General features: G+C 47.4%; 1 protein-coding gene across 1 annotated transcript in view; it reads left to right on the top strand.

The window, feature by feature from the left end:
- MYO1D (myosin ID) overlaps positions 1 to 21738 on the top strand; it is a 184163-nt gene that overhangs the window by 52884 nt on the left and 109541 nt on the right. Inside the window, exons 11-15 of the mRNA XM_069877121.1 lie at positions 292 to 462; positions 5970 to 6040; positions 8214 to 8288; positions 10232 to 10364; positions 18064 to 18230. Coding sequence (XP_069733222.1) covers positions 292 to 462; positions 5970 to 6040; positions 8214 to 8288; positions 10232 to 10364; positions 18064 to 18230 — 617 coding nt within the window. The remainder of the gene's footprint in view (positions 1 to 291; positions 463 to 5969; positions 6041 to 8213; positions 8289 to 10231; positions 10365 to 18063; positions 18231 to 21738) is intronic.

The raw sequence follows: 21738 nt of genomic DNA on the forward strand, positions 1-21738 counted from the left end.
TTAAGATACATCTTAAAGTGCATTCTGGAGCAGCTGATTTTTGGCAGAGCTCTCAAGATGCATGCAAAGGATGTGAAAGGTCAGCTTCTCTGCTTTTCAGTGGTAGGGAAGCAGCCTGCTTAATTTTCCGTTAGTGGTCACCGTACTGAGAGCTGATTTCCTCTCCTGTGAGCTGCAGGCTCCAATCTGTCTGTCAGACACGTGTTCATCCGTAGCCAACATTGCCCCCCCACCCAGCTCCCCTTTTTGCCAGCCAAAGTCACAAATGCACCCGCTCTGTGTGTTTTACAGATCGATTACTTCAACAACCAGGTCATCGTAGACCTGGTAGAGCAGCAGCACAAAGGGATCATTGCCATTCTGGACGATGCCTGCATGAATGTTGGCAAGGTTACAGACGAGATGTTCCTGGAGGCTCTGAATAACAAGCTGGGGAAGCATGCGCATTTCTCCAGCAGAAAGGTAATGCACTCGTCTGTCTCCTCAAAACTTGCTTCCTTTTCTCTGTGATGCCTTTTCTGGTTTTTTAGGGGTAGCTGAATAAGGAAAAGGACTTGAAGAGTGTCTGGGGTTGGAATCAATGCCGTCGGGTGGGCCATAAACACCAGAGAGCAGCAGCAGCTCCTCACCACAGCACCACAGTCTGCTCTGGGTTTGGGTCGTGCCTTGGGCAGCCCCGTATCCGGCAGAGGGAGCTGAAGTTATGTGCAATGTGCAATCTGTTTTATTCCAGGCATAAAAGAAGCCTGAGCTTGTGCCTTGATGTATCATGATGTCATTGGTAACCAATCGATGCGCGCTTTCAGCCCATGTGGCGTTCTTCCCAGGCTGCTCTAATGCACAGTGACAGTGAAATTATTTACACTTCTGCTTTATTACAGCACTGTGAGCTTTTTCATCGTCATTGGCTACAAAACATGTTCATCTCCGATTGTGCCTATGATCATCTTGGCCCCTCAGCTTGCTTTGGCTTGTGTACAGTGTGCAAATTAAAAGGCTTTACTTATTCCTCGCTCAGCAGCATATTGAAAACATGGTCACCAGCCTGATTAATTTGAGAATCTTTCACACTGAGGGATCAAACTGGGGCCTTTAATTTATTGATGTCTTTCTACTGCTGTTTGAAACACATCATTGAGGATGTCTGTTCAGCCTCCTCCCCCACCCGGGTGCAATATTTTATGTAGGTCAGAAATCCAGAATTAGCACAGTTGTATAAGATACGTGCTAAACGCTGCCTCCAGGGAGGCTGGATATAAACAACGGCTCTCAATGCGGCTTGTTTGGAGAGAGGCTAGGATGGAAATACAATAACCACTTGTTCATCCCAGATGTGGCATTCCGTAAGTGCCCGTTATTTGCGGCACCTGCCTTCTCATCTGCCACACACGTCCCTTCGCGATAACCCAGATCTTACCAGCAGATCTGTTAGGTGAAGCTTGGCCTGAATAAACGCACCTGAAAACAAGGCTTTTCATGAAGCCTTGTCTTTGTTTGTACTCATTAATGCAAATTGCTTCCTTCAGTAGTGCTAATGATTAGGAATAGTGAAGCCTAGGGGGGATGAAGGTTTAAATCCTCTGCAGTGGGGAGTGTGGAAGTGATCCAGCTTCTGGAGCTGTCTAGGCAGGAGATGTGAGCTGGCAGAGAAAGGAGTTCGGTTCTGTCGTGTCCTTGGTCCAGGGTCTGCTGAGGCGGCGTGGTTCTGTCACAGCAAGGGCAGGTAGGACTTTGGTACAGAGGGGGAAGAGGTCTGGATTTCATAAAGTATGTGGGAGGCTATAAAAAGAAAATTATAAAACAAAAATCTGTTTGAGTCCTCACCTTCAGGAGTCCCCACACAGCACAGGAAACGTTGACAGAAAATATTGCCAGTGCAGCGTTCCTCAGCAGGGGGTGGCATTGTCAGACAACTGCACAGGCTGGGAGGGAAACAGGGAATACTGCTATAAATACTGTTTATGGAGGGGATGATGTATCTTCCCAGCCTGCTAATTTCTAGTTTAAATCAATATAGCCTTGAAAAAATTCACCCATAAAACCCTCAGCCTCATAATTATTTTTTTCTCCCCTTCACGTCTTCACAGATGTCCTTCACCGGTATCTAAGGTAGCTTCCTCAGTCCTGTCTAGAGCTGCTGCAGGAAACCTCAGCTCTCTAAGCCATGCCCTTTAGCTTGAATTAAAACAAAGGACTTGATTTCTTTTCACAGATTGCTTTTGCAGGTTGCGGTAGTTTTGTCCTGACACCCTAAGTTCAGTGTAGATCTAAGCTGCTCCTGAAGAGTTAAAGTGCGTGTGCCAGTACGTTATGGGAACAGCTCCCATCTTGCAGCCAGAGTTAATGCTTCACTGCTCCCCTGTAGAGCGGGTTGAACGCTGGCTCCATGTGGATAAGCTCTGAGGGGCTGCTGTGCCCTAAATAGTAGTGTCCTAGTTTGTGTAGTCATATCTGATCTGCTGCTGTCGGCTTGGTTGGCCTGGTGAAAGCCAAACAAACCAGGAAAAATACCGGGAAACGCTTCCTCTGTGAGTATTAGTGGCAAAGTTTCATGTTCCTAGAGCATGGGTTGTCCTCTGAATTGTCCAGTCCTGATCTAGATCTGCAGACATGCTGCCCACCCTGCTTCTCAGCATCACAAGTTCATTTGCTCAGCCTCTTTAAGTTCTGATTTTTTTGATTGATCTTATACTTCCAAAGGATTGAGTGCAGTGATGGGCAGCCTGTAAATTCTTACATCATCGAACTGTGTAAAGGTTCAACCTCAACAAGACGATAGTGAAGGGAAGAGTAGGAGAAGGTCTGTTCCAGTCCACCTGATGTGGTGTCTTCCAAGAATCCAGGCAACAAGGAAGGTTAAAATGATGGAGGAATATGAGGCAAATGTGTAAATAATTTGTTCTGCTCCCAGTCTCCCGTGACCTGCAGAGCAGGAGCCTCCTGAACCAGGGCTGGTGTCCTGAATAGATTTTTCTCTCTTCTTTTTTTGAATTGACAAATTCCATAGCTTAGATACTCAGGTGAAGAGCTCCTTCCTTCCTGTTTTGCTCCATCCATTGTTTCCTGGCATTTTGTTCTTGACCAGAAGAGACTTAGTTTGTTTGGCCCTTCCTCTGCAGCAGTCAGTCAGTCAGTATTGTTGATTGGATTTTGCCCTTCATAGAGCTTTCTAGAGGAGAAGGACCTGGGGGTGTTGGTTGACAGCCGACTGAACGTGAGCCAGCAGTGTGCCCAGGTGGCCAAGAAGGCCAATGGCATCTTGGCTTGGATCAGAAACGGCGTGACCAGCAGGTCCAGGGAGGTTCTTCTCCCTCTGGACTCGGCACTGGTGAGACCGCTGCTCGAATCCTGGGGTCAGTTCTGGGCCCCTCCCCACAAGAAGGATGTTGAGACTCTGGAGCGAGTCCAGAGAAGAGCAATGAAGCTGGGGAAGGGTCTGGAGAACAAGAGGAGCGGCTGCATGAGCTGGGGGTGTTTAGCCTGGAGAAGAGGAGGCTGAGGGGAGACCTCATTGCTCTCTGCAACTCCCTGAGAGGAGGTTGTAGAGAGGAGGGAGCTGGGCTCTTCTCCCAAGGGACAGGGGACAGGACAAGAGGGAATGGCCTCAGGCTCCACCAGGGGAGGTTCAGGCTGGACATTAGGAAAAAATTTTTCACGGAAAGGGTCATTGGGCACTGGCAGAAGCTGCCCAGGGAGGGGGTTGAGTCACCTTCCCTGGAGGGGTTTAAGGCACGGGTGGACAAGGTGCTAAGGGGCATGGGTTAGTGTTTGATAGGAATGGTTGGACTCGATGATCCGGTGGGTCTCTTCCAACCTGGTTATTCTATGATTCTATGATTCTCCAGTTCTCCTATATCCTTTTTGAGAGGGAGGGTGCTTAAGGCACTTATTGGGTTAAGAATGGACAGTTTGGGGCCCCTTATTTGCCATGAACTTTGGCTTTTCTCTGGATGGATCACTGTTTATGTTGAATTTCATTTGTTCTTTGCCATTCCTTTAGCCTCTCAGGTCTTCCTGCAGTTAAGCCTTTGCCTTTACTTTCCTGAATAATTAAATACCATCGTCAGGCTTGATGACCTTCCCATTACCCTCAGATCACAGCTCATTTAAGGTGATGTTAGCAGCCTAGACCTCGGGCAGAGGAGCCCCATGAGAAGGCTCTGAGCAATCCAATCAGATATCAACTCCATAAAAATATTTGCTGTTCTTTTTTGATAGTTTCAACCGATTTGTCCAGTAGAGGCAAACCTCAGAGAGAATCACTCCTTAAATACCCATCTTAGCATCGAGCTAAGGCACCTGCCAGTCTCACCAGTACTGGATGAGTTTTAAGCTCCTGCAGCTGACTGTGTCCTGTCTGGTAGCAGCAGGTGCTTCATTCCCTTGTGGTTTTGCTTATCTTACACCTTTTCTGTTGACATGTTGGTTTGAGGTGTAAGTTTTGAGGCACGTTACATCCTCTATAGCCTCTTGCTGGTGAACACAGCTGCAAAAAGAAAAATGACTTTCTTTTCCTGGTATGGCCTCATTTCTTCATTCTCTATGTTCCTTCTACACCGTGGTCATCCATCAGCTCTGCAGACCCCGATGTGCTTCCTGCTCCTGCTGTGCTGGACTAATTATTCCTTCGTAACCTATCTACCTTGTTACTCTCACTTCTTGGTTTCCTCCTTGTGATTTTATTTTAATGTATAGTAGTGGACAGCTACGGTTGGACTTGATGATCTCAAAGTTCTTTTCCAACCTAGGGATTCTATGATCTTTTCTTTTATTGGTTTACATCCATTCTGTATGTTTGAGCCAATCTATCTTCAACTTTGGACACAGGTGAAATGTTTTGGAGGATATCTTCCTGCTTCTAATAATCTCTCCTGCCCTCTATTTTAACTGTGCTAATTTCCTCTTTTATTTTTCTAAGGCCTTTGGTGGATACCAGATATTTGCTCACAGCCCTTAGTGTTTTAAAATGGTGCCCATGCAAAGACTTAATTCTTCTGCCTGCTCCTTTTGACTTTAATAAAAATCTTCCGATTTATCTTCTTCTCCTTTTTTTAATTAAGCTGAGCCTGATGGATTTTTTGGCTTCTGTTATTCCTGAAGGGACTGAGTGTATCATGGCCAGTGCTTCTGACTGGCTGCCATGTGGGCACTTGACATCTTCATTGTGCTGAGGGGATGGAATAGGTGGTGGGAGCGGAGTCTGGAGCTGTGACCGCCCTGTGCACGTCTGCAGGGTGTTAGGTGGCCCAGAGTGATCCAGGCCGGAGCAAGCACGGCTCTTGTCACTGTCACAAGGGGCTTCACCGCTCTGTCAGTGAAGGCATTGTTCCCAATATCCAATCTAAACCTCCCCACGTGCAACTTGAGGCCATTTCCTCTTGTCCCATCACTTGTTCCCTGGGAGCAGAGCCCAGCACCCAGCTCACCACAACCTCTTTTCCAGGAGCTGCAGAGAGCGATGAGGTTTCCCCTCAGCCTCCTCCAGACTAAACAGCCCCAGGTCCCTCAGCCATTCCCAGGACCCTGTGCTCCTTCCCCAGCTCCATTCCCTTCTCCAGACACGCTCCAGCCCCTCAATGTCCTTCTTGCAGTGAGGGGCCCAATACTGAGCCCAGGATTCGAGGTGCAGCTTCAGCAGTGCTGAATACACAGGAACGATCATAAATTAACTCTTAGTTGCAATGTTTCTCTACATACATAAGTGTTCTTTTTGGTGTTTTGAGATAATGCCATTATTTTTTAATAAAACTAGGCTCTCGTAACTTGATTTTGTACAAAACTGTGTTCTTAGAGTGCACCCATGGAAAAATACCATCAAGCAGTGTTCTAGCTGGATTTCACATCCACCCATGCTTATATAGAGAGGAATAACTGAAGTTTCCATTTCTGTTTCAGATGCCTTTTACTCCTCCATGAAACTTGAAAGCCCCTGATGATGTTTTAACGTATGTGAATTTGTTTTATTTTAGCTTTGTGCAACTGATAAAACGCTGGAGTTTGACAGAGACTTTCGAATCAAGCACTATGCCGGCGATGTGATGTGAGTTCCTTTCAGAACTAAAGTTGCACCTTCTATTTCTGTCTTTTAGCCGGCTTTGAAGCAATACAGTATTCTGTTTTAATGCTGCTCCGGGTACGCACCAGAATAGCTGTCACACGGAATTACAGAGTGCAGTGATTGCCTATCAATTAAATCTTCTGCTGGTGACTTGCTGTATGGAATAAGATTTTGTACTTGAAACTGGAACAAAAGGAGAACGTGGCAGGAGGGGATGAGAGGAGAGCAGTGCTTCGGGGGAAAAAAGGAGGGGGAAAAAAACCCCACCCTGTTTATGCAGGAAAACCATACTGAGCTAATAAAATCAGGTTTTGACATCTGGTTCATGTGATTGTATAACTGCCTGACTTTAAATTCTCAAAACAGTTTGAGCAGACTCCAAATACAGAGCAGTGTGGAACTGAAATGAGCATCAGTGCCAGGAGCCTTCCCTCTTCAGGTTGAAAAGTTTTCCCTACCTGGAACCTGCAGAAGAGGCTGCAGGATGTGATGGTTATGAGGGGAGATTGAGTAGAAGGGGGAGGGGAGAAAGTGCCCATGTGGGAAACCTGTTTTCTGTAATATTGCTGGAGTGATTTAATGGTTTCGGGTTGGTGTTGATCCCTGTGCCAGCAGAATCTAAAGGAGTAAACAAGGAAATAATTTAGGATTTCTTTTGCCTTGGAATTAAATTTGCCTTTAATATTTAAGGATAATCAGTGTGATCATACCGGAGCCCTTCGGTCAGCTAGGTTTTGTTCTGGAGTTTCAGCTAAGTGTTTGCTGATGGTCATAGTGGGCTCCCAGTACGTGAAGGGGGCCACAAGAAAGCTGGAGAGGGACTTTTTACAAGGTCATAGAGTGATAGGATGAGGGGGAATGGCTTTAAATTGGAAGGGGGAAGATTTGGATTGGACGTTAGAAAGAAATTCTTCACACTGAGTGTGGGGAGATCCTCGCCCAGGTTGCCCAGAGCAGTGGTGGCTGCTCCATCCCTGGAGGGGTTCAAGGCCACGTTGGATGGGGCTTGGAGGAACCAGATCCAGTGGGAGGTGTCCCTCCCCATGGTAGGGAGTGGAACTGGATGGACTTTGAGGTCCCTTCGAACCCAAACCATTCCATGATTCTGTGGTTCTATGATGTCCCTTACTTCAGAGCATTTTTCTGAGGAGGGGGGAAATACAAGGTGCCATAGTCATGGTTGAACCTTCCATGCTGCCAGTGGCTGGAGAGTTCTGCAAATGACAATCAAAATGTGGAAATATTCACAGATAACATAGTTCAGCCCATGGAAGAGTAAGATTTGAGGGTGGCTCCATGCAGGGATTTGAATGCTGTGATGCTCTGGATCCCAGCACCCCTGGTTTAGGTGCGGGCTTCCTGGGGTGATCTGAAGCTCAAGAAGCGACCAAGTGGGGGGATTTTGGACCTTTTCTTTGAGGACAGAGCACTGTCTGTCTGGAGTCCTGGATAGGAGATGGAACTCTGAAACAATGTCTTTCAGGGTGATGTTTCTTTGGGAACAGATGAAGGAAAGGGTCCAAAATGTGTGTGGAGTTAGAGGTGTCACAGCTCTTGATTCCAGGCAATCTTCCTGAAAACCAGAAGAGGAATAGACTTGATCTATTGAAAAAGAAAACTTAATCTCTGCAGAATTTAACACAGATTTGTGCTCTGAACTTGAAGGCAGAAGTCACGGGTCTAGCTCTGGGATTTGGGCCAACTGCAGCTTGCTAAAGTCCTGCAAAGCATCTTGGCCATCGTGCTCTTCACCTGCATGGTGTCCATAGCTGTCTAGTATATGATGTTCTTGTGCTGAAGGCAGAAGGCTGGGCAGAGGGATGTAGGCCTCAGACAGTGCTCGTGCAGCAGATTAGGGATAGGCTGAGAAACAGAGCTGTGTTCCTGAATCATGAAATCATTTGGTTGGAAAAGAACTTTGAGATCATTGAGTCCAACCATCCCTGCCCACTACTAAACCATCCCCGAGCACCTCATCTACCCAGCTTTTAAACCCGTCCAGGGATGGGGACTCAACCACTTCCTTGGTCAGCCCTTTCCCATGCTTGATAACCCTGTCTGTAGGAGTGCAAGGATGCTGGTCTCATGCTGACCCAGCAGCTCCGAGAAGGACTTTGCTTCTTTGTAATTAACTCTGTTTTCCATGTTTTTTTAGTTACTCCGTCACGGGATTTATTGACAAAAACAAGGACACTTTATTTCAAGACTTCAAGCGCCTCATGTACAACAGGTAGGAACAAAAGTATTAATGAGGTGAATGTGTGAGAATCCTTTTTATGGAGCGGATACTAGAAGGAGCGAATGTTTCCCCTGATGCCGTGTTTGCTGTGTGTGCAGTGCACGTGGATAAACCCATTGCTTGGGGATTTGAACTTTGTGTACTGACACACTGTACACCCGAAGGGTGTTTGTTTGATTTTTCAGGATAAAGTCCTTATTCTGTATATGTTGGTTTTGGTCTGCTATAACCTTTAATTGAACTAAGTTTAAAGTGTTTGTTTGAACTCAGCTCGTTGTGCAATCAAGAGAGCTGGGCAGAGATTACATGTGCTACTTGGCTGGTCATTAACCAGGTTTTTGGATGTCCCATTGGCATTTGGTCACCACCATCCCTGGCCCCAGCTGGAAGCCTGAACGAAATTTAGGAGTGTGGGGAAGAATTGACAAATAGATTTGAATCCTTTTCATACAAGGGATGTGAAAGATGAAACCATGTGTTATAAATGATATGGAGCTGTTGGAACGGGTCCAGAGGAGGATATAAGGATAGTCCGAAGGCTGGAGCACCTCCCATACAGGGACAGGCTGAGAGAGTTGGGGTTGTTCAGCCTGGAGAAGAGAAGGCTCTGAGGAGACCTTATAGTCACCATCCAGTACCTGAAGGGGCTACAAGAAAGCTGGGGAGGGGCTGTTTACAAAGGCCTGGAGTGACGGGACAAGGAGCAATGGGTATAAACTGGAGAGGGGCAGATTTAGACTAGATGTAAGGAGGAATTTCTTCACTATAAGGGTGGGGAGGCTCTAGCCCAGGTTGCCCAGGGAAGCTGTGGCTGCCCCATCCCTGGAGGTGTTCAGGGCCAGGTTGGATGGGCCTTGGGCAGCCTGATCCAGTGGGAGGTGTCCCTGCCCATGGCAGGGGCGTTGGAACTGGATGGGCTTTAAAGTCCCTTCTGACCCAAATCTGCAATTCTAAATACAAATTAAGGAGGTAAAAATTGCCTTTGAGGAGCAATTTTTTCAATCCTGTCAAAATGAGCACGTACAGAAGTGCCCCAGAGAGCTGTGTTCCTTGATGGTTGGCACTAAACATGTTCCAATCGATGCTTTTGTAACTGGCTCATCTCCACCTTTCAGAGACTTCGCTCAGAGGTGGAGGTCAGCATAAAATAGCCTTCAGCCACATGGCCAGCTCTGTTTACTGGGATTAAAAGCTGGTACAACTGTTAACCTTATTTACAGACCTGTTTTCTCGGTGAACTCCATTGAAAGGTCTTTGTTCATGTTTTCTGGGCTTTGCATCAACCAAAACCCTACCAAATCAATGCTGTACAGAGGTTTTACTATGCTTTGCCTCTGTTCTCTATCATGTCTCTGGTGAAGACTGTTCACAAAGACCGCTTACGGCGTATTGAAGCACGTGATGGATGGGCACTTGGATTGCTGTAACTGCTCTCAGCTCTTGTCCATTCCAGAGCTCCTGCCATCCATCATGGCTGTTTTACCTCCCCTTCCACTCTTCAAGAAAACGTAGGCTGAAATGTATGAATTATTTTAAGGTGCAGCGATGCAGCTTGAGAGTAGATAGTGAGTCTCAGGTAGGATGTTGTGGGCTGTGGCCTTGCTCTTTTCTGCTTCCATTAAATCCTTTATGTCGGTGTCGGCAAGGCAGGCTCTGCTTTTGAGAGATCGCTTCTGCAGGATCTGTGTTATCCCATTCCTGCACATCTTTATCTGGAGAGAGAACACCCTTGTCATATTTCCAGAGTGTTGTGTTGTAAGCTTGAACCAAGCATCGCTCAGAAGCAAGAGATGTTTTGCCCAGGGATGTCATATTAGTTTGGCTGCTACAATTTGAGCTGAGAACACTAGTAGATCTGCACAGAAAGAAGCTGGTGAAATCTAAATGTGGTGGAAGTGCTGTTAGGCTCTGGAATTAAAGAGACTCTCTTTTAGCTCTAACCCTGTGTTGAAGATGATGTGGCCTGAAGGTAAACTGAGCATCACAGAGGTAACCAAGAGGCCTCTGACAGCTGCTACGCTCTTTAAGAACTCCATGATTGCATTGGTGGACAACCTGGCATCAAAGGTGAGTATTCCTGTTTGCAAATTCACTCCAGCTTTGGGTCAGTGGGGTGTAGCTGCTCCAGGGCGAGGCTGCTGCCCTCCTGTCGGTGGCAGAGGTGCACGGTTGGGGCAGCGAGCGCCTGCGGTCTTGTAGGAGAGTTTGCTGCCACCCCTGCATAAAGAAGGTGGAGTTTGTTTTCTCTGTGACCAGCATGTCTTTTACTCGTAGGAAAGCCAGTGTATTTAGGGTCGTAATTATTATATCAAATAAGTAATCATCTTTAACGATTTGGCAGAGGGCCCAGAGGATGTAGTATGGTGGTGGAGAGACTCTCTCTGGCTTTTGCTGCCAAGGGACTTCAATGAATATACAGGCAGACCTACATGATTTCCTTCTTTCCTCCTCTTTGCTGTGTCGAAGGGTGAGAAATGAAACCTTTTATTTTAGTAAATAATTAAGTTTTATAGTAGAAAGTGTTGCTTTGACAAGCAGCACTTTGTGTGAAGAATGGAGAGGAGGCCATGACGATGATCCGAGGGCTGGAGCACCTCCTGTATGAGGACAGGCTGAGAGAGTTGGGGTTGTTCAGCCTGGAGAAAAGGAGGCTCCAGGGAGACCTTAGAGCAGCTTCCAGTACTGAAAGGGGCTCCAGGAAAGCTGGGTTGGGGCTCTTGGTCAGGGAGTGCAGGGATAGGAGGAGGGGGGATGGTTTTATGCTGAAAGAGGGGAGATTGAGATGAGATCTTAGGGAGAAATGTTTTTCTGTGAGGGTGGGAAGGCCCTGGCCCAGGATGCCTGGGGAAGTGGTGGCTCCCCCATGCCTGGAGGTGTTCAAGGCCAGGTTAGATGGGGCTTGGAGCAACTGGATCCAGTGGGAGGTGCCCCTGCCCATGGCAGGTGTTGGAACTGGATGGGCTCTGAGGTCCCTTCCAACCCAAACCATTCTGTGATTCTGTGAGATGGGGACAGACTTCAGTCTGACTTCCCAAGGAGTCCAGATTTAACTGATCTGTCCTTCTTCCACATAACTTGCTGGCTGGCCCTAACCTAAACTTGGTGCAGAGATGTTAAAAACCCAGGCAGGTTTCATCTATGCGTCGTGAAAGTGAGCAGCTGGGGAAGGAGAAAGGTTCTGATTGATGCCACTTGTTAATGTAGTTTTCTGTCATACAGAGCAGCCACATTATCTCTTGCTTAGCCAGACAGCTAGGGAAGCTGACACACCACAACGTGGGGCTGGAGCGTGTCCAGAGAAGGGGAACAGAGCTGGGGAAGGGCTTGGAGCACAAGAGTTCTGGGAGCGGCTGAGGGACCTGGGGCTGTTTAGCCTGGAGGAGTCTGGGGTAGACCTTATCACTGCCTACAAGGACCTGACAGGAGGTTGTAGCAAGGTGGGTGCTGGTCTCTTCTCCCAAGTAACTAGTGATAGGATGAGAGGAAATGGCCTGAAGTTGCACCAGGGGAGGTTCAGGTTAGATATTAGGAAATATTTCTTACCGGAAGGGTTCCCCGGCACTGGCAGAGACTGCCCAGGGCAGTGGTGGAGTCACCGTCATTGAGAGGATTTAAAAGACAGGCAGATGAGGTGCTCACAGAAATGGGTTTATAGTGGACAGGTACGGTTGGACTTGGTGATCTCAAAAGTCTTTTCCAACCAAACGATTCTATGATTAGCCAGGTAACAATGGGGCATTGATGCGGGGCTTTGTGCACTGTTTATGCACAAATAAATGGGATGCTGTGCCTCTGGGTCAGTGCCAGCCTGGGTACTTGTCTCAGCTCTCTGGCATGAGCAGTTGCTGTTCCCAGACTGGGAAAACCACTGTCCCTTTTGGGGACTCTGCTCATTGTGCTGACGGGTACCATCATTCTCCCCTCGGGTCGCTTTACTCATTTTCCCTGTGCCCAAATTTAGACCAGAGTTGCACTTCTGGGGATCAGCAGTGACTATGTCCATGTGTCTGCCTGTGGTTTCGACCCTGCGGGAGGGTTTTTTGGGAAGCCTGTGGTAACATTTGGTGAAAACAGCCCTGTGCAAGTGGTGTTTGCTGTTGTGGTCCATGGATGTCAGAGGAATCAGCTTCTGTAGGGATGGAAATTCCACTTCATGTTTTTCTCAGCTGTTTCTCAAAAACCTGGGATGAAGATAGGCTTGGATGTTATTGCAGTTTGAAGTGGTGGTTTATTAACAGTACCACAGCATTCCCAGTGTGTGAGTGCAGCCAGCGCTGCTCTTCTCCTCCCAGCCTCCCTGTCCAATCACGCTGTTCTTACTTGCTTAACACTTCCCGGTAAACTTATTTCAACCCCATTTCTGCTCTGCTTCTGCAGTCTCTGCACTGAACGGCAGTCCAGGAGCTCTTCACTGATACTCGTTTTGCCTTCTTGGGAAGCTGCAGGGTTTTTGGTAGGATCAACAGTGTCTTTAAACCTGTTGTTTGGGGGAGAATAGTCCCCAGAAATGCTAATTTGGTGGGCAGGTATAATAGTAATTTTTGAAACAAAGTGCAAAGTTTGTGAAGACAGTACCCATGGCATTAGTTGGTTATTTAAAATAACCACCTTTAAAATCCTGTTTAGTTGGTATTCTGCTTTTAAATCTAGAATTGGGTGATGAAGCAGAGTTCTGTGGCTCCTGAGGAGGAAGGATTGTGTAGTGTGGTTATTTGGATGTCAGATGCTTCCTTAGGGTGAGTGGCATGAAAGTGGTGTGAATGCTGCAGGTTTCATAAGGTTTCAAATAAGGTTTCATCTTCAGCTTGTATTTACACACAGAATCACAGAACCATAGAATAGTTTGGGTTGGAAGTGACCTCGGAGTCCATCCAGTCCCAACTCCTGCCATGGGCAGGGACACCTCCCACTGGATCAGGGGCTCCAAGCCCCATCCAGCCTGGCCTTGGACACCTCCAGGGATGGGGCAGCTCTGAGCTGCTCCACCACCACCGCTCTGGGCAACCTGGGCCAGGGCCTCCCCATCGTAAAGAATTTCTTCGTAATGTCTAGAACATCTCCATACAAGTGTGGAAACTCAGGAAAATTCAAGGCTCTTAATCATGGAATGGCGGAGTAGGACTGGGGGGAATGGTTTTCAGCTGAAAGAAGGGAGATTGTGATGAGGTCTTAGGAAGAAGTGTTTTTCTGTGAGGCTAGGGAGGCCCTGGCCCAGGTTGCCCAGAGCAGTGGTGGCTCATGGCAGGGGGTGGGACTGGATGGGCTTTGAGGTCCCTTCCAACCCAAACTATTCTGTGATTCCTCAAACACACATTCTCCTGCCCATGCTGTTCTCTTGGGGATTTGCTCTTTCTCTGATGGATTGCTTTGGGTGGCTTTCATTCTAAATACTGACACGGGAAGTACTTTTGGCGGACATGGCTGTAAATGATGAGCTCTTCTAGGAACTCTCTCTGGACAGGCTTCTCTTTTTTTCTTTTCATTTCCCCTCTCCATTTCTGTAACTCCTTTTGTCTGACCCTTCATTCTCCTGTGCTTTTCTCCAGGTTGACAGGCTTCATCTCTAGTTGGTTGTCATGTTGTCAGTGTGACTGACTGCACATATCCAGCACAGATTTGTCAGTCCTGTGTCCTCTCCCTTCTCTCATCTGGTGAACTATAAGGAAAAGAAATCTCTCAAGGGGGAGTTTTTTTAGGGTGCAGTGACTTTAAACTGGTTTTTTTTTCCCCTTTTTAATATTTAAAAATATAGAAGTCACTCAGCTTAATTTAAAAAAAAAAACCAAACAAACAAAAAAAACCCTCAGTGGCGGCGAGGCATCTAAAGAGGTGTCAGCGCCGGGGCCTTTGTGTCTCTGTATTTCAGTTCTTCCATTTATAAAATGCTGCTCCCAGGCTTGACAGCCTCATGGTGCAATAATGGGTCTGCGTAATTATCCCCTTGAAGAGATGAAGCTGGGGGGATTCTGAGCATGGAATAATCTGCTGTAGCATTTCACCTAGTAACTGTCATTGCTGAGAGGCTTTAATTACACTGTAATTGCACTGAGAGACGATCTCCTGTCTGTGCAGGAACTTCCTATGTCTGTTTTCTGAAAGGAAAGCAGCGCCTTGACTTCTGCCTTTTGTATTTAGCCCAGAGGAGAGGAAACTGAGGGGAGACCTTCTTGCTCTCTACAACTACCTGATAGGAGGTTGCAGAGAGGTGGGTGTTGGTCTCTTCTCCCAAGTGACAGGGGACAGGACAAGAGGAAATGGCCTCAAGCTCTGCCAGGGGAGGTTCAGGCTGGACATAGGATTGACCTTTTTCCTATGACTGGACATAGGAAAAATTTCTTCACAGAAAAGGTTCTCAAGCACTGGAACTGCCCAGAGAGGTGGTGGAGCCTCCATCCCTGGAGGCGTTTAAAAGATGGGCAGATAAGGTGCTTGGGGACATGATTTAGTAGTGGAAGTGTAAGGTTGGAGTTGATGATTTCAAAGGTCTTCTCCAATCTATGATCAAATGCAGTCAGAGTCGCTCCTCTGTGCGCTGGGCTGGGATTCCCGGGTTGTTTGTATGGAGACTTATTGTGGTTTCGAATGGCAAAGACAGTAATGATGACCCACACAGCCAGCTTTGCGCTAGGAGATGAGGTGTTAGCAGTAATGAAGAGCTGTGGAGATGGACACATGCCACCACTTCCCTTGCGGCACTGCTGTGACTTCATGCTCCCAGTGACTTCTTTGATTTGGTTCCTGTGTCATCAAGCTGTTGCAGTGCTGTCGCTCAAACATAGAATATTTGTGATGTAGAATCTTTTAGGTTGGAAAAGACCTTAAAGATCATTGAGTCCAACTGTAATATCAATATCACCAAAAGATTTGCATTCATCTGGACGTGGCATACAAGACAACAGGGCAGGTCTGGTATCGTTCTGACGTTAGTTATCCTGCTGCCAATACTGGGCTGGGTCTGACCCTAAGGACGACTAATGTGGGGATGGAGAAGTTGCCCAAGCAAGAAGGGTATGGGGAGAGCTGCATACATTCATCTTCACAACTGCAGGTTCCTTCACAGCTTCTGAGTTCAGGGGTAACCCAGGGTGTTCTCTCTGCCCTGCAGTTTCCCTGAAGAACTGATTCCCACTCATCCAGGAGATGTTCTAGCAGGTGAATGACCTGGCCTTTGTTTCTTGCCATGCAACAGAGAGATTACGATACAGAGCTTAGAAATTGCAGGCATCGAGTCCAGCAAACTCCTACTCCTCACCAGTTACAGGTGCCACGACCACGTCAAGCCTACTCAGCATTGATGTGAGGTTCAGAAAGGGCTGCTTCTGCCTTCAGAATTTGACACATGATGTCTGAGAGAGCGTGAAGAACGCTGATGGCAGCTGCGTTCCCACAGCATGGCCAGGCTCTCCAACCAAGGAGAAGATCATCATCCACACAGATTGCCGGTTCTGAGAGCTGGCAGGTGACTGGAGTGAACAAAGACCCCAGTAAACCTTCTTACCTTCAGTGCAGAGACAATTTCAGGAGAAGGGCAAAAATAGTAATATGCAAATTTCTTAAAACTCCTTGAATTGTACCAGCACATCATATTTCACATTCCCTCCTGAAGGAAAGCAGAACAAATAGAGAAGTTATGGATTGTGTTGAATTACTGTGGCAGAAGAAAGTGTTCGGTGTGGTGGCGACCTCTGTAGAAGAGCTCACGCAGAGCAAAGCTGTTGCTTGATGTCCCAGGGAAGCTGTGTTCCTTAGTGTTCTGTCCTTGTTTGAGCCCACTGCTTTCTGAGGATGTGAAAAGAGGAGGAGGACGGAGGGAGCGCTGTGTCACCAGGAGCTCAGCCAGCTATTTGGAAGCAGGGTGGTTTTCTCCATTGCGCGAGGCTCTACCTCCGTCACCCTGGTAAGGAAAGGAGCCAAGTAAGACATGAAACAGCTCTCCCTGATGCACAGTGTGGGAAGAGGTTGGACTGGATCATCTTTGAGGTCTTTTCCAACCTTAATGATTCTGTGAGAGATGAAGTCACTGGGAGAAGAGAGATGATGTAGGGATGTGCATTGGCCGTGGATCCTTCCGTTTACCCACGCACTCCCCATGCCTCCTCACACTCTCCCGGCTCGCTGCATGGAGGGTCGGCAGCACAGGGTTGCTGCCAGCTCTGGTGTGGGGTCCCGTTATTCTTACCCCAAAGTGAGCCTTCCAGGGGAAAAGCACAGCGTGATGCTACTGGTCGCATGCCTAAGAAAGCAGGGAAACGTTCCAGTCCAACACGTTCCCCAGAAGGTCCACTGGCATGTATCAGAAGGCTCTACTTTTCCAAGGCCTCCATATGCTACCCTGGTCATTACTCATATTGAACCTATTCCTGCTCATTAAGGAGTGGGAGCTCCTTGTGCTCCTCATTAGTGCTGCATTCCTCCAGGTTGTGTCAGGGCTGGCCAGGGTATGCAAGGATGATCCTGTTTCTTCAGTATTACTGAAGGGAAAAGAGCCTTTTGGGCCTTTTGTATTATCCTGAGATTAGGTAGGTGACCTCAAATCACAGAAAACATAGCTAGATCAGAGACAAATCATAGCAAATAGGGCTGAGGGGGACCTTGGGAATTTACCTCCTGTTTGAGGACACCTCTGCCTCTGCCTTTTCTATGCAGGTGCTTGTTCAGGCTGTTCCTCTCCAGTGGTGGAGGTTCCCCTCCTTTCTGCAAGCATTCTGCTCCAATTCCTTCTTCTCCTGATGACTTATTTCAATGTGTATAGCGTAGTCAAAGCCAATGTTGCTTTGCCGTAAACGTGAATATTTACTTTTCTGCATAGAATCACAGAATTGTAGAATCACAGAATGGTTTGGGTTGGAAGGGACCTTAAAGCCCATCCAGTCTGACCACCCCCCACCCCTGCAATGGGCAGGGACCCCTCCCACTGGATCTGGTTGCTCCAAGCCCCATCCAACCTGGCCTTGAACCCCTCCAGGGATGGGGCAGCCACCACTGCTCTGGCCAACCTGGGCCAGGGCCTCCCCACTCTCACAGAAAAACATTTTTTCCTAAGATCTCATCTCAATCTCCCTCTATCTGACAATCAGGGCAATGTTTGTTCTCTCTTTTATGAAGACCAGGTTTGTTATTGTCCAAGGCTGTAGAGAAGGGGCTGCAGAACTGGTTCTGATGTGTAGCAAGGGACAGTGGAACTCGAGTGAGTAATACACTGGTCCTATAACAGATGTCATTGTGCTAGAGGAGGAACATGTTATGTGCCACTCTGTCATTTCTGTTCCAACCTTGTGATTTAGCCTGGAGAAGAGGAGGCTGAGGGGAGACATCATCACTCTCTACAACTACCTAAAAGGAGGTTCCAGAGAGGTAGATGTTGGTCTCTTCTCCCAGGTGACAAGCAACAGGACAGGAGGAAATGGCCTTAAGCTGCGTCAGGGGGAGTTTAGATTGGACATTAGGAAAAATGTCTTCACAGAAAGGGTTCTCAGGCACTGGCAGAGGTTGCCCAGGGAGGGGGTCGACTCCCCATCCCTGGACGTGTTTAAAAGGTAGTTGGATGAGGTGCTTGGGGCATGATTTAGTAGTGGATAGGTATGGTTGGAGCTGATGATCTCAAAGGTCATTTCCAACGTAATGATTCTGTGATTCCTGTTGAGCAACCAAACCTCATTCAGGTAACTGGGGTGGATTGACATCTCAGTGCTTTCACAAGGAAACAGCTTTGTCTGCATTGACTGTTTTCTTTCCAAGTGAATCGTGGTTTAATTTGTCCCCTTAGGAGCCCTACTATGTCCGTTGCATTAAGCCCAACGATAAGAAGTCACCCCAGCTTTTTGACGAGGAGCGTTGCAGGCATCAGGTCGAATACCTTGGCCTTTTGGAGAACGTGAGAGTCCGCCGAGCAGGCTTCGCCTACCGCCAAACGTATGAGAAGTTCCTTCACAGGTAAGAAGGGCACTGGCAAGAGGCTCTGTTCAGCTTTTAGCAGGACAGCTCAGACATCAGGATGAGGGGTGTGATTTGGCTCTCTGTCCTTGAAGGGTGAGTCTTGAGTCCTCTGGGCTTGTGATCCTCGCTCTCGAGCGCATGATGGTGTGTTTGGTTTAACCCCTGGTGTTGGGTATGATAGAACACGAGGCTAACGCAGACTCCAGCTGCTCCCTTGTTTTGTGGCAGGAGGTGTGTCTAGAGATGCACACGTGGCACACCCGCTCGACTTTGCTGCTAAAATCCATTTGCTGTATTACTCTCTGCAGCAGGAACATGTAATGAAGTCCTTCCCCAGAGCGTCAACCTAAATCCAGAGCTAATTACCTTCTGTTTTCTCTCCAAGCGTTGTCTAATTGTTGCAGTCAGACAGACAGACATGTGTCAGGGAAGGGCTCGATGTCACACGGTGACTTTATGCGTATGCAGGAGGAAACCTCTGGACTTCAGAACTGGAAATCTGGAGAGAGATAGTGAAGTGACCCCATTAAATCACATATTTGATAGTTCTTGCCCTCTTAATTCCTACCAGACTTGTGACAAAGAAAATGGTTTAGATTGAAATCTGCCTTACGCCTTCAGTCAATTAGCATGGGTACCAAGGATTCAACCTCTCACTGATGAAATAGTAAATTGATTTTTGCTTCTGTTATTCAATCAGGTGAGGAAAAGAGTAGAAAACAATTAAACTGTTTGTGCAGGTGGGATGTTGTATGTTAGATATCAAGTGATGTTGGAAGATCTTCTGCTGTTCACAGTGGAGATTTGCCTGGATGTTCTGTGGTGCCTGAAGTGGAACAGAAGGGTCTGGCTTACTAAATGCAGCCACCAGTGCTGTGGATCAGCCTCCTTAAACATCATGAAGGGTTCCAGTGTGCTTTTGCCCTCACATAGAATCATAGAATAGTTTGAGTTGGGCAGGGACACCTCCCACTACATCAGGCTGCCCAAGGCTCATCCAGCAACCTGGGCCAGGACCTCACCACTCTCATTGTGAAGAAATTCCTCCTAATGTTTTGTCTAAATCTGCCCCTCCCCAGTTTACAGCCATTGCCCCTCCTCCTATCACTTCATGCCTTTGTGAACAGTCCCTCCCCAGCTTTCTTGTAGCCTCTTCAGATACTGGAAGCTGCTCTAAGGTCTCCTCGGAACCTTCTCTTCTCCTGGCTCAATAACTTCAACTCTATCAGCCTGTCATGTGGAACTCATTACAATTTACTCTTAAGATTTCTGTAATTCCTATTAATATAAACAGCTGCTTGGTTTTAATGAATGTTTGAGGAGCTCCTGTGAGCTGAAGACCAGAAGCAGCGTGTACAGCCAGGAAACCAAATCGGCATGTGGAACTGGTGCGGCTCTTGGGCTACTGTAACGCTTGTTCTGCTGGACCCTGGAGTGGGATTAAACTTCTACAGTGAGAGTTATAGAATCATAGAATAACCAGGTTGGAAAAGACCAACCTAATCATTGAGTCCAACCATTCCTATCAAACACTAAACCATGTCCCTGAGCACCTCGTCCACCCGCCCCTTAAACCCCTCCAGGGAAGGTGACTCAACCCCCTCCCTGGGCAGCCTCTGCCAGTGCCCAACGACCCTTTCCGTGAAACATTTTTTCCTAATGTCCAGCCTGAACCTCCCCTGGTGGAGCTTGAGGCCATTCCCTCTCGTCCTGTCCCTTGTCACTTGGGAGAAGAGCCCAGCTCCCTCCTCTCCACAATCTCCTCTCAGGTAGTTGTAGAGAGCAATGAGGTCTCCCGTCCAGACACTGTATTTACACATCACAGTGTTGCTCTGAGTCCAGGCTATGCTGACTTCTCTGAATTATAAAAAATAATCTTCTGGCATGGATATTGGTTTTATTTTTTTCCAAATTCCTTGTTCCCCATCTCTGGCTGAGACATCCCTGCTTATGGGGCTGGGATGTGATTTGTGATACATGCCGTATATTTTTTGAGCTGTTTTTGAGCAAGAATCACAAGGGATTTCTGTTCGTCTATATTCAACAGGGTAATTGGGAGATGGGGAATGCAGAGGAGACTCCAGGCCCTTCAGCTCTGGACTCTTGCAAGTGCATGTGGAGCAGGTTTGCAGGCAGATCTAACTCAGTGAGGGGCAATTTGGGGATGTAACTATCATCTGTTTGCTTACATTTGCAGAAGATATGAAGTTCAGTCCCACAAGCAGGCAGTTGACTCCCGTACGGGCCCCTGGGGCTTTCAGATTTTCTGAGCCCAACAGAGATACCTGTGTTTTGTTCTGCTGATTCCGCCTAGAGGGGACAGGAGATGTATATTAGGATAGAAAGATAAGAGATACACACATAAATATATCTGGATAGATATAGGGAAATATGTATATGTATGAGTGCATTTCTACCTTTGTTATATACATATTTATGTACTTGTGTATATAAAAAACATATAAAAATAACTTTAGCCCCAAAATACTATAAGGTAGTTGGTGTCTTGTATGTACCAGTAGGAAATGATGTGAAATGCAGTTAAGGCCATTAATAAATGTCCTTTTCAAGCTTTCCTTGAAACAAAGAAGAGTTTTATTTGAGCTCTGTGCAAACCAGTCTGCGTTTACCAGAAAGTAAGATCTAAATATGTTTTTGTTGGACTCGGAGATGTTGTGCACCCACTTGGTAAATGTGTCTTCCAGTGGTGTGAAATGCAGGTCAGGACTGAGTATCTTAAATAGATGTGGTGGATTCCTTTGTTTCAAGATAGAACTGCCTATACGTGTCAAGCCGATTGGGTTTCAGGAAGGGGCACGTGCGTGGGGCAGGGGAGAGCGGTGCCTGCGAGGCATCTGCAGGCCTGGCTGCACGTGAGCGTAATCCAACACCTGCCCCATGCAGGCATCCGCGTGCCTATTTCCAGCCAATGTTAAACATAGCATGGAAAGAACACCGAGGTGGCTGTGGGAGGAGAAGAGAAGAGAATGAGTCCAGGTTCCCATGCAGACCCAGTATTTTCGTTAAAGCTTCATAATTTAACACTTCACAAAAATCTTGGCTCTTAAGAGAGCTGCACTGGGAATTGTAAGCTTCGGTTGCAACCTCGTGGGTGCTGGGTGTTCTGATAGCTGAGCGTAGAGAAGAAGGAGGAGAAACAAAAGCGATGTGGAAATGGATGCTTAATGTATAAGTGACCTTGAAAGCTGTCAGGATCAGGCAAGGGAGGGGAAACGTTGTGGTGTCAGTGAGCGGATTTATTTCGGGTTCTCCCTCACTATAATTAGCGGTGAGCTTGGGCTTTTGACTCGCTGTGGCATCCAGGTCATGCTCTGCTGTGGGGAAGGAGCTGGTGGCATTGGGACAGAAGGAACAAAAGGATGGAACGATGACATTCCATCACCGGCCCCACCACCTGCGGGCTGGCAGGGAGGTGGACGTTTGCCTTGGGATATCTCCAAATACTAGAGCTGTGGTTTTGCCACATTTTATGGCTGTAAACTGG

The sequence above is a fragment of the Phaenicophaeus curvirostris genome, chromosome 26 (genome assembly GCF_032191515.1).
Source record: "Phaenicophaeus curvirostris isolate KB17595 chromosome 26, BPBGC_Pcur_1.0, whole genome shotgun sequence".
Lineage (NCBI taxonomy): Eukaryota > Metazoa > Chordata > Aves > Cuculiformes > Cuculidae > Phaenicophaeus > Phaenicophaeus curvirostris.